At 50.0% G+C, this 12393-nt stretch overlaps 1 protein-coding gene across 1 annotated transcript; it reads left to right on the top strand.

Moving 5' to 3' along the window:
• The first annotated feature begins 5855 nt into the window (after positions 1-5855).
• On the top strand, positions 5856-11857 carry FABP1 (fatty acid binding protein 1). Its single transcript, XM_082642013.1, has 4 exons — positions 5856-6003; positions 7932-8104; positions 9549-9641; positions 11737-11857. Exons 1-4 carry the CDS (start codon positions 5937-5939, stop codon positions 11785-11787), a joined length of 384 nt encoding a protein of 127 aa, XP_082498139.1. The 5' UTR covers positions 5856-5936; the 3' UTR covers positions 11788-11857.
• The last annotated feature ends 536 nt before the right edge of the window (positions 11858-12393 follow it).

Raw genomic sequence — 12393 nt, 5'->3', positions numbered from 1 at the left:
AATCCCTCATGCATGTCACAACTAAGGAGCCCACCTGCCGTAACTAAGACCCAGTGCAACCAAATAAAAATAAATAAATAAATAAATATTTTTTAAAAATTACTTCTTACTCTTAATTCAATCATCCCCTACATTTTGAAGTATTACTTAAACTTCATGCTATTCAAAGGGCAGCTTTGACTCTCTTCACGCTCCTTACTAGACAGGGAGTTCCTTTGTAGATTCAAAATATAACCCCTGCAGGAACTTCACACAGTAGGTCAGAGTATTGCTTGTTGAGTCAATAGTCAAGAAGAAGATGAATTATCTGATGCCTGTGGCTTTGGTGGGATCCGAGGCTGGGGAAAGTCTACCCTGGAAGAGGGAACAGAATGATGCATCCAATCACCATGAAGCACCAGGTGAGTGCTTACAGAGTGGCCCAAATTGGATATTCCAGTAAATCCAATACAGGAAGAACAGCAGATACTAGCTTTAAGGAATTAGAATTCAATAAAATATGCTTTGCACGGCACCTCTACTGGACAAGGGCTCAGAAGCCACTTCAGGACCTTTCATTTCTTCAAGATCAGTCTTCATGCACGTGGACTGTCCAGTTATTTGACCTAGAGTAACAGGACATTTCTAAGCCAACAGTAACCCAACCATCAATGACTCAAGAGGTCAATAGCACCTGGACTATTGTCTTGTCAACATTTTCTAGACCCGTGCTCCATGGAGAGTGTAATGCTAAGCTCTGGTTTAGAATTTTCATCAGAATAACCAAGATATACCTTTAAAAATTATAATTATAATTTAAAAATTATAATCTGGAAAAAACAAAAGTCAAAACCATAAGCTTTGGGTCCAGCAGACGGGGTTCAAGCAACTTCCTATTTGGGTAGCCATTACTAACCTCTTCTTACCTTAGTTTTCTCTCCTGAAAAATGGGGATAATAATGCTTACCTTAGAGTATTGCTTTGAGAATTCAGGAAGAATTTTCAGAGAAAGCACCTACTTAGTAGTCAATTAGTGGAAGCTACATTTTATCACTTTTAATGTAATAGAATTCATGGAATCAAATAGAAGTGACGATTGGGGATGTCAATCTAGAGCAACAGAACCCCCAGGAGGGCTATATGGAGAGGGACTGTGGAGCTGAGCCTTGAGGGATGTCAGTGGAGTGACCATTCTGGCTCTAAAGGGCTGATGATTCACGACTCTAAGGCAGAGAGAATGCAGGGCTGCAGGGTCGGGGTCGCTAGCTGGCCAAGGGTTGCTGGAGAGAGATTTCTCTTGGAAGTGCCAGGCTGACTTTGAAGCCAACTGGAAGCCTCCAACCCTCAGAGGGCAAGGAACATAAGGACACAGGGACACAGGACAAGCAAACATCATTAGCTTTTACAGCCGACACAGGAGACTTATGGACCAGCCTTGCAGATAAGTTTTGAGTTCTTCCTTGATTACATCAGCCCTCAAGTTAGTGCCACTACCTGCCACGTAATCCACAGGATTTTCTACTCTACCGTGTCACAGTAAAGGAGAACTCACTGGGGGGCCCAAAGGAAATCACAGGAAAGTCTCACTTTACACAATAGGGATATTCCTAAAAGTTACGGTGAAAAGGGAAATTTTGTTGAATACGTTTTTCAGTATAGTCTGTGTAAGTGTGATTCCCTTTACAGGGCAAACCACAGCCCACAATTCTTACTTGGCATATTTGTCCTTTTGTCCCCCCGTGGCTTCTTCAAGGAGGCAGACCTCTAAAAGGCCAAGGACATTGAGTGGTTTTAAGGCAGATCCCATTCTAGGTACCGGACAGTTTTTATAGGGGGGATTCTTGAAGGAATTTACAATGATTGAAGAGACAGAATAAGCATATGAAAAGCAAGGCTTAAGAATGTCTTTTAAAAGTTTTCGTCAAAGGATGTATGTCCTGAAATTCCACCGAAAATATTTTTTTAATATTTATTTATTTATTTGGTTGCACCAGGTCTTAGCTGCAGCAAGTGGGCTCCTTAGTTACAGCTCACAGGCTCCTTAGTTGTGGCTCCAGGGCTCCTTTAGTTGCAGCTCGCCGGCTTCTTAGCTGCAGCATGTGGGCTCCTTAGCCGCGGCATGCAGCCTCCTTAGTTGTGGCGTGCGAACTCTTAGTTGCAGCATACATGTGGGATCTAGTTCCCTGTCCAGGGATCGAACCCAGGCTCCCTGCATTGGGAGCGCAGAGTCTTATGCACTGCACCACCAGGGAAGTCCCCCCACCAAAAAGATTTGAAACAGCACATGATAAAAACACAGGACTTGCAGGACTGATGACACAGCCAGCGAAGCTGATACAAATTCTTCCCTCAGGACACATCAAATGTGCAGCTTGAACCATAACGCCTTTTCTGATGTACAGCTGAGGTCTCAGGAAAGAAAGAAAAATCCCCAGATGCCAGGAGCACCATAGGAATTGTAAGTCAGAGAAGTAAGCAGTGAGCTGAGGCTGGGGCACCTGGAGACATTACCACTGGCCCAGGGAGATGGGAAGGAAGCTTGTCCCCAAGTCAGGAGATAAACATAGAAGTTGGCCCTGGGCTGGAGATACCTCTGGACACCTGACACAAGCAGATGCAAAGCGCTCTGATCCCCTCTGACTTCACTTTCCTGAAGGACTTGGATTGACACAGGGCTTTCACAAGGCAGAGAATGTCAGGACCATTTAATGGATAAGGAAGTGGAGGCCCAGTGAGGTTGAATGATTTGTCCAGGGTCACACGTCTGTTAGCGAGAAGAGCTGGGCCCAAACTCAAGTCCTTCCCCTCCTGCAGCCCTGCCTCTAGTGAGGTACATGGCATCTCCTGAAACACCCAGGAAGTGGGGAAACTGGCACTGCAGACATCCTGGGATCAGATCCAAGTGCAGAGGTGCCTGGCCTCAAATAAATAGCAGTCATATCCTGGCTACCAAGAGGCTGTCACCCCTCCCACACCTCCACGTTGCTCATCTGAGTAGGAAAAGTGAGGAGAGGGGATGTCTGGGGCTTGGAGGGGGCTGGAGTCTGCCAGTGGACAAAAATCAGAAGCTGGGCCCATGAAGTGGGATTCTTTCTTTCTTGAAAGCCACTTGAACTTTGTCATGGCAATTAGGCTTATCTCTTCTTGTGTTTACTTAGCTTGTGGGCGGGAGATGTCATTACCCTCTTTTAATTTTATGGAAAAGTACGTACAAGTGTTAAATTTTGAAATGGCCACTAATTTCTGTGACTTCAAGACTCTCTCTCTCTCTCTCTCTCTCTCTCTCTCTCTCACACACACACACACACACACACACACACACACACACACACACCACACAGTCTAGCCAAGAGGAGGCTGCCCCTTTGCCATGGGAGCTGTCAGGTCTCCAGCGGCTGTGCTAGCCCCGTGACCAGCCTCTAAGTTGGTCACGCCAGGCACTGCCTGGACGGAGAGGCAGGGAGGGCGGGGCAGGCAGCAGGGTCTGCAGGGAGTCAGTTCACAGGTGCTGCTCTTCCTCAGACACCAGAAAAGCGTCCAGGCTTCCTGAGAGGCCTCTGGGATTGGTGCTGTCCTGCCCTATGGAGAAACTTTTATGATGCTCTGTCCGCCTATCCACCTTAGAGCCCAATGAGCAGCATGGTGGGTCGTGTCCTTTGACGTCCATGGTCAAGGGGAGAGGGTCTGGATGTGGAATTTATATGCCAGGCATCCCTTTACCCACAGAGGGGCGCTGGGCAGGAAGTGGCTGCATGAGAGAGTGTGGTGTGTCCAGGGCACTGCCAGTAAATCCTCCCAAATAGAGCACCTGATGGCGGGGAGGGATTGGGGGGTATCTCAGGTATAACTTGAATTTAGCCCAGGCCTCAACCAGCGTACAGTCATTAGGCACACACACTCAGCTATTAGCCAGTGGGTTACCCTACGTAACCCAGATGCCAGCAGGGATTAGATGGTACTCTGGGATTTGGACAAACTTAGTTTGAATTCCTCTAAAGCCCAACCTAGGATTTAGGGGGATCCCTGGGGAAAATGCACCCCATGGCCACTCGGCTTCCTGGTACTGTTTTCAGTGTGCTGTCTTGGCTCCATTACATCAACCCAGAAATGAAACTCAGCCCATCGTTTTCCTCTTGCCCATCTCTTGATTCACGGGTTATGCTTTACTGAAGCATGGAAGTAGTTGGGAAGAGAACTGAAGAAAGATGGATGGGGATTCACTTGGCAGTTTCAAATTCAACACCAGCCTTCCTAGAAGCCTGCCTGCCTCCCTGCCCCTGGGGATGCCTCAGTGACTGGGTCACCCCACACCCTCTTGCTGGCCCCTCTCCTTTCTGCCTGCTGCACTGTTCTCTCTCCTCCCCCATCATCCAGGAGGGAGAAAGAAGAGGCAACTGATGTCTCTCTCTCAGTCTCCTGCCCAGAACAGCCCCGCTGCTTCAGCAGCTCAGTCTCACTGAACACAGACCCCGGGCTCCGTCACCACCCCCTCCCTTATCCTGTCATTTTCTCTCTCTCTTACACACACACACACACACACACACACACACACACACTAATCTCCTGGCTGCCCAGCCCTAGTGATTCAGTGGTTTGAGGGGCCATTCCAGTCTGACTACGCTGTATCTCTCGTTTTTGTTTAACGAGAAACACCGTGGCCTCGTTATCTGCTGGCAGTTTTTATTTGCTGACTCATCATTAATTGGACATCTACTACGTGCCAGTATTGGGAATACCAAGGCAGAAGTACAGTGGACAAAAAGGCAGAGAGAAAGTATCCCAGTAGGAATGACAGTATAGGTACTTGCAAAGTGTTCTCTGAGCCCAGAGGATTCATGGAGGAGGCTACCAGGGGGAGAAGAACAGAGGGGCAGGGGGAGCCCCGTGAAAGCCAACACAGAGGCATGAGCGCCCCGACAGGTTCAGGGGGTCCAACAGGTCCTACCTTCTTCCTTCCCCTATCTTGTCCCTGCCTAATGAATTGTATTTTAATCTCCACACACCTGGTTTAAAGGTACCCTTTCACACTTCCAAAAGGAGATTTTTTTTTTTTTGGTTGTTTTGGGTCTTCCTTGCTGCTCACGGGCTTTCTCTAGTTGCAGCGAGCGGGCTTCTCATTGCAGTGGCTTCTCTTGTATCGGAACACAGGCTCTAGACACGCAGACTTCAGTAGCTGTGGCACGCGGGCTCAGTAGTTGTGGCTCGCAGGCTCTGTAGTTGTGGCTCACGGGCCCTAGAGCACAGGTTCAGTAGTTGTGGCGCCCGGGCTTAGTTGCTCCGTGGCATATGGGATCTTCCCGGACCAGGGCTCAAACCCACGTCCCCTGCATTGGCAGGCGGATTCTTAACCACTGCTCACCAGGAAAGTCCCCAAAAGGAGATTGATTTGGACTGTGGAGGAGCCTGTGAGGAATTCCCAGAATACAAAGCAGCTCTAGGGACTGATAACTTGGTAAAAATTAACTTAGTGTGATGATAAAGATGAGAAGAGATCATAAGGTAACTAAGGTGAGATTTTGAGATTAAAGGGATTCTTTGGTATTTTTCTGAGTCACTAAGTCTAGATCCACACATACACATACACATCTCCACGTATATATGTACACATAGGCACATATATGCGTGTGTAGGTATGTATGCATACACATACACGCACACACACATTTCATGGGAGAGCAACACCTTAAAGGCTGCGGGGTCATCGGGCTTTGCACCTGATTGGCACTCATCAAGATTTGCTGAATTGGAGCAAATCACTGCTGTGCCCAACCTGGTTTTTTCTAATCGTTGACCATTGCTCTCAGGAGTTAATGTTTGAACCTGGCCATAAAGGAGTCGACAGCGGCTGACCTGTGGCCTACATCTGACGGGGAAGGAGCCCCCTATAAATCAGCCCACGCTGGCAGCCCTGCCAGCAGAGCTGTTGCCTTGGCTGTGAAGGGAGCTTCGTCGCCACCATGAACTTCTCCGGCAAGTACCAACTGCAGAGCCAGGAAAACTTTGAGGCCTTCATGAAGGCAGTCGGTGAGTGCTGGGCCAAGGCTGGGGGCCATGGCCATGACGGTCTGGTCCTACACGTGGTGGCCCTTTGGGGTCCTGACGTCTGGATGGGAGGAGCGGTCCAAGCTTTACACAGACCAGGGGTCCTGTTCTGTTACTTTCGAAGCGCATGCTATTCCTCCCTGCACAAGGCTACGCCTTAGGCAAGTGGAAAGAGCACTGAACTAGGGTCTGATCTGGATTGAAGCCACCTCTGTGTGACCCTGTTCATTCACTCGTTCATTCATTTATTCATTCTTTTTTTATATATATAAATTTATTTGTTTATTTATTTATTTTTGACTGTGTTGGGTCTTCATTTCTGTGCAAGGGCTTTCTCCAGTTGCGGCAAGCGGGGACCACTCTTCATCGCGGTGCACGGGCCTCTCACTGTCGAGGCCTCTCCCGTTGCGGAGCACAGGCTCCAGACGCGCAGTCTCAGTAGTTGTGGCTCACGGGCCTAGTTGCTCCGAAGCATGTGGGATCCTCCCAGACGAGGGCTCGAACCCGTGTCCCCTGCATTGGCAGGCAGGTCCTCAACCACGGTGCCACCAGGGAAGCCCCATTTATTCATTCTTCTAACAAACTTTGATTCAAGGCCAACCGCACGCTGAGATGAGTGCTGTGCTGGGCAGATACCATGGCGACAGGTAACAATGAGCCACGTTTCCAAGGTCACAATTTAGAGAAAAAGAGAAGAAATAAATGCAATCAAGCATGCGCTAACGTGTCCTGAGTGCTGACTCAGCATCAGGGCCCATGCTAAGCCCTAGACAGGCAACATCCTGTTAATGCCTCACCAAAAAACTCTGAGTTGGATACTATTATTTTTCCCATTTTATAATTGAGGCAATTGAGCCCTTGAAAGGTGAAGTAATCCCAACCGGGGTCACACAGGTAGTAATCCCAAACTGAGCTGGGATTTGAAGCCGGCACTAGTTCCCAGAGACACATTTTAAATCCCTTCCCCCCACCCCACCGGGTCACTTACAGGAGGATGTGGTGGTCCTGGGAGGGCATCAAGGGAAGCCTTGGGAGGAAGCCTTAGCTGAGCCTTGGAAGATGAGCAGGTGTCCCCTGCGGGGCTGGGGGAGGGGAGTGTCCTCCAGGGGGAGGGAGCAAAGGGGCGGGGGACAAGGAAGGATGCTGAGAGGAGAGGGTGGGGAAGACAGCAAAGACAAAGAGGGGAGGAGCTTCGGGGAAGCTGAGAGCTAGGACCTTCTCCTGTAGGGCACGTCATGCCACCTCTCTGTGTCCTGCATTCCTCACCTGGGCAACAGGACCCTCCCCACCGCTGTCAATGCACCTGGTTTTCATGAAGCTCAATTCATGTAACAACACAGACATGCTCTGAAATTCGTAAAGCTCTGTCCCCGGGCAAGGGACTCCTGGTCCATCTTCCTCAAGAGCCTCAATGGCAGAGGTGGAGGTAAGGATAGGGGGACATGGGTTTGCCAGGCACAGTCCTGGTGTGTGCCTGCCGTTCTGGCATAATTATACAGAGCTCCCTTCCACTCTCGGGGGGACCTGGCTTGGGAGACAAGCTGGATGGTCCCCTGAATGTAGAGGACAAAATGCTTTACACCCAAAAGAGCAAAGTCTGAAGGCTTTAAAGTAGGAATGAGGAGGGAGAGCAAGTGAGAAGCAGGTGCTCAGCCTAGAAAAGCTTCCCCTGGGCAGAGGGGTGTTTTTTTTTTTTATAAACCAACTGGCAAGATAGCAGGTTCATGGGATCAGGCCACTGACCTTCCCTTTCAGAGGTCAAAACCCACATTGCTCACAGGACTCCAGAAAGTGCTGGGGCCTCCGGGAAAACATGGCGTCTCCCCTCCCCCTCCACATCACGGAGTTTCTCTTGTGACCTTGCAGCTCCCACCTCTGCCCACCTCTAAACTTCCAGTGCTTTCCACCAGGTATGCCTGATGACCTCATCCAGAAGGGGAAGGACATCAAGGGGGTGTCCGAAATCGTGCATAACGGGAACCACTTCAAGTTCACCATCGTCACCGGCTCCAAAGTGATCCAGAACGAGTTCACCTTGGGGGAGGAGTGCGAGATGGAATTCCTGACTGGGGAGAAAGTCAAGGTAGGAGGTGCCCCCTCGAGCCACCCTCTGCTTCCAGAACGTTCCCTGGAGCCTGGTCCCAGGCTTCCTCCCTCAAGGCTCCCACCTCACAATTCCCACTGCTGATACCCTATCTCTGAACCCACTGCCGGGGTGAGAGGCAGAGAGACAAAGACAGCTCTTAGGGAAGCTCCCAGCTTCCTGCGACCCTCTGGAGGAGCTCTGGCCCAAGAGTCCAAGCTCTTCCATATAGAGGGTATGGGGAACCAGGCCCAGAGCAGGAGTCTAAGACTCAGAATCTCCCAGGCCCAGCAACATGCAAGTGGCAGTCTGTGCAAAACCCCTAACAGAGCCCTGCGGTCATCCGTGAGCCAAAGGAAATGGCTTTGCTGAGCCTAGAGCTGGTGGTCGTGGGTAGAGACTTCCTGAAGGAGGTGCCTGCGACACCAAAGAACCAAAGCAGGCCTTCAGACCAAGCCTTGCGGGTTGGTCAATGAGCCCCTAGACTTTGCTACCTCATCTGTGAAATGGGCACAGTCACCCTTCCCAGAGCCAAGGCAGCGGGCAGGGCGGTGTCACCTCCGCTGGGCTGTGGCTAAGGTGTGCGATGAGAGCTGGGTGTGGGATGTGTGAGTGGTGGGCAGGCGGTGGCAGGGAGATCCAGGCAGGGGGTGCCCCCCACAAAGGGCCTCTGTTCCTCCACCTGAAACCCCACACACCCCAGCACCGCCAGTCCCAAGTGGCCACCTTTACTCCTGTCCCCCAGCGTCCCCTGACCCCAGACAACGCTGTGCATCGGTCTCTGCACAACTGTTGGTCTTGTTTGTAACCTCTTCTGATGGCTCTTGATTTCTGCTTCTCTAGATATAACATTACAGGTCAGGAAAGCTATGATAAATTTTAGGAGGGAAATTCTCTTATACGGCCCACGGTAAGGGGCAGGCTGTCATGGGTTTTACCACAGGCCTTTTACAACTGTCCGTTTTGGAGGCAAATTTTAACGTTGGCCAGTGTCTTCTGTTCCATGATGGCTTTCTGTTACCTCTTCCTGGATGCGTGAAAAGGAGACCACAAGAAGAAAGATAAAGGTGCTAGAAGGAATAACATAATATAATACAAAGCAAAAATATGTGTTCTTCCAGCTGACCAGGATTTTGAATCTTGCCACTCCCTCCCTCCATTGGCTTGGAGAATTGCGACTTGAGTCAATTTTATTTGTGTTCGATTTGAGACAGCTTAGGGGTCTTATGGTGACTCCTAGGTCACATCCCATAGATGAAAAGTCTGACAAAAGAAGCCCTGCCATTTTCTTCAGTTCTTACATGCACCTCACTTCTGTTCAGAGCCAGAGAACAGGGTTTGGTTGCTGCAGCAGAGACCTATGCAGGGGAGCCAACCTCATTAGCGAGAGGTTTACTCCCTCCCAGACGCTTCCTCCCAAGGCTGTTCCTTCTGTCCTATGCAGACGGTGGTTCAGCTGGAAGGCGACAATAAACTGGTGACAACTCTCAAAGGCATCAAGTCCGTGACTGAATTCAACGGTGACACAGTCACCAGCGTAAGTTGACACTCTGAGCTTGTCGCTCCTTGTACTTGGGGCCAGGGGTCCATCTCTGCTACCACTTACTGAGCATCCACTGTGCCCAGGCAGCTTTCACACATGATCTCGAATCTTCCCACCAACACTGAATTTTCTGAATGGAGAAACTGAGGCAATCATGCCGCCAGGAAATGGGAGCGCTAGGGCTCCTCTGAGCTGGATCTGTCTCACAGGGCAGCAGTCCACGGTGACACACTGCATCACCCTGGGAGAAGCCAACCCCCGTTGTAGACGGGGGAGCTTTGTACATTTCTTACCGGCTGGCAGTGGATGCTCACAAGGCATCTTGTTCTAATAAAACCAGTGCAGTGTATTAGGGCAGCTTTCCAACAGAGAAGTATGGTGTCTTAAGGAAGGGGCACACTTTTCTAATTCACCACAAGCCCCCCACGTGCTGCTGGTGGCCCCAGCTGGTGCTTCCCTGCCTCTCCCGGTTCCTTCAGGCTGTCCTTCCACCACCACTTTCGTGGTCAGCGTCGACCACTCCTACCTCCCCCACTTCCTTCCTTCCTCACTGCCATCCCCTGTCTCCTCTCCTCTTCCTTCCCCAACACCCAAAGAGGATGGGATAGGAGAGGCGCTTAGTAGGAGACACAGGGTCGTGCAAAGCCACCAGCACAGGTCACACTTCTTAGACTCTGCTGGGATGTAGACACAAGCCTCGCTCACAGGCTGGAGGACAGAAATCCATTCATTCCCACCTGTGGTCCTCTGATTCATGGAGCAACCCTTCCCATGGATGCAGCACCCACGCTCAAGGAAGGCTTGGTTTGGCAGAAAGCTGGGCTGTTTCATTGCTTTTTCTATTTTATGACGTTGCGGTAATTGTCAGCCATAACCCTTCTCTTCTGCGTCACTAACCAATGAACACAGAGGCCTCCATCTGCCTTGCAAGCCCAGGGCACTCAGTAAATGCCTTTGCCCTTTTGGCATTTATAAGGAGAATCATATTCTTGGCAATTTCATGGCAGCGTATAGATCTGGCACTCCGGTTTGTGTGTGCCACCTCGCCCTTGGTGCCTGGCTGTCGGCCACGTCCTATCTCCCATATGGGAGTGAACAGTACAGTGTCTCTCCTGCAGTTATAGTACAGTGTCCCCCCAGCTCTTCCTTGCCCCCAGGTTGTATTTTGGCGAGTAACAGAGGCAGAACACTGCTCAAGGGGTCTGTCATCACCCTGTTCAAGGGGAGAAATCCCTCAACTAGGGAGAGAGTGTGGGTCAACCGTGAAATTTGCGGTCCCCAGCACATTCACAGCAGAGGAGAGAGGCACCTGCAGGGCAGTGGGAGATAAGCTGTCCTGGACTCAGTCCTGGACTCAGTCCTGGCCAATGTCTTTGATATGCTCCATTACCCCTATTCCTCTCCTCTCCTGTGAGGGAGGCAGGATGGGGGACTTAACAGACAGGTTGACCTGTCCAAGGTCATCCAGCTAATGAGTTGTAAAACTAGGGTTCAAACCTAGATCTTTCCGTTCCATTTCATTGCTGTTGAAACTAAAGGGCTGCCTTTTCACCCTGATGACATCACCCCACACCATTGCCATAGTCTTGTTCAAGAGAATCAGCAGGAGGGAAGGGCTGGGGGAGAAAGGAGCAGCCCTCAAAAACTTACGGATCCAATGAACCTAATATTTTTATAGGCTCCACAGCTTTGGGAAGGAAATTATGCACTACCTAGTAAGTTCCAGGTTGGATGCCCAGGTGTTTCCCCATACACTTGTCCTCGGTGCTCAACACGTGTTTGGTCCATAGTAGGTGCTCAATGAAACTTTGAGAAATTGGATCAGATTGGACTGGTTTGGATGGTCTTGCTCTAACAGTCATTGATGTAGAAAGGAATTCAGTAAAAGACAGGACAACTCTCCACGTGAGGAAGTAAAGTGACCAAGACTCGGCATGGGATTTTAGAAGAGATTGCCAACCCTTCCTCTGGTCCTGTAGGAAACAGAGGTGTCTTTGAATTACTACATATGTTAGCATACTGGGGGCTTAACTATCATTTACAATTCAACATCAGATGAATGTTTCATGATGTCTTTTCTGGCTTTCAGACCATGACACTGGGTGACATTGTCTTCAAGAGAATCAGCAAGAGAATTTAGAAAGTCTGCATTTCCTATTCTTTTAGTCTATACAATTAATGTAATAAAGTGAACTCTGTTTTAAAAAAAATGTCTTTTCCTCTTGATGGCTTTTCATTGATGTGGTTATTGAGCGCCGATCACCTCTATGTTTGTAAATCTTGATCACCTGCACATTCCATCCTACGGAGTCAGGTCTGATTCTCACCCTGAAAGCAGACCCCGGGCTGCCCACTCAGGTGACCCTGTAAGGGACACATGATGTGGCTGGATCTGTAGAGCAGCCCTGGAATGAGCTATCCCAGTCAGCCACATGGCAAGGAGCTGGAACAAGAGGGGCTGTGTGCTGGGTCACTCCCATGGGGACAGAGAGAGCAGGAACACTGGGCAGGCAAAGGGAATCTATGCTCACAGCAGCCCCACCCACCAGGGGACATGAACAAAAAGATTGGGCACTGGCCCACCCAGGGACAATTCTCCCTCCTAGAGGAGGGCTGAGTGAGAAGCTGCAAGAAGCAGAGAGAGGAATCTCAGGTAGAAATTCCCTCCATGCTGCGGGCAGAAGCAGAATATGGGAGAAGAGGGATTTCTCCAAACGGCACCTTGTACCAGGCTCTGGTAGCTGTT

Source organism: Mesoplodon mirus (genome assembly GCF_964341445.2).
Source record: "Mesoplodon mirus genome assembly, chromosome: 14".
Lineage (NCBI taxonomy): Eukaryota > Metazoa > Chordata > Mammalia > Artiodactyla > Ziphiidae > Mesoplodon > Mesoplodon mirus.
Note: the sequence above shows the minus strand (reverse complement) of the source record. Positions and strands in the feature narration are given on the sequence as shown.

Excerpts from the sequence above, each read along its gene's own strand:
- FABP1 (XM_082642013.1), top strand. The coding sequence starts at position 5,937 with ATGAACTTCTCCGGCAAGTACCAACTGCAGAGCCAGGAAAACTTTGAG. Across the intron at positions 6,004-7,931 it reads GGCCTTCATGAAGGCAGTCG|GTATGCCTGATGACCTCATC; the intron begins GTGAGTGCTGGG and ends GCTTTCCACCAG. Across the intron at positions 9,642-11,736 it reads ACGGTGACACAGTCACCAGC|ACCATGACACTGGGTGACAT; the intron begins GTAAGTTGACAC and ends TCTGGCTTTCAG.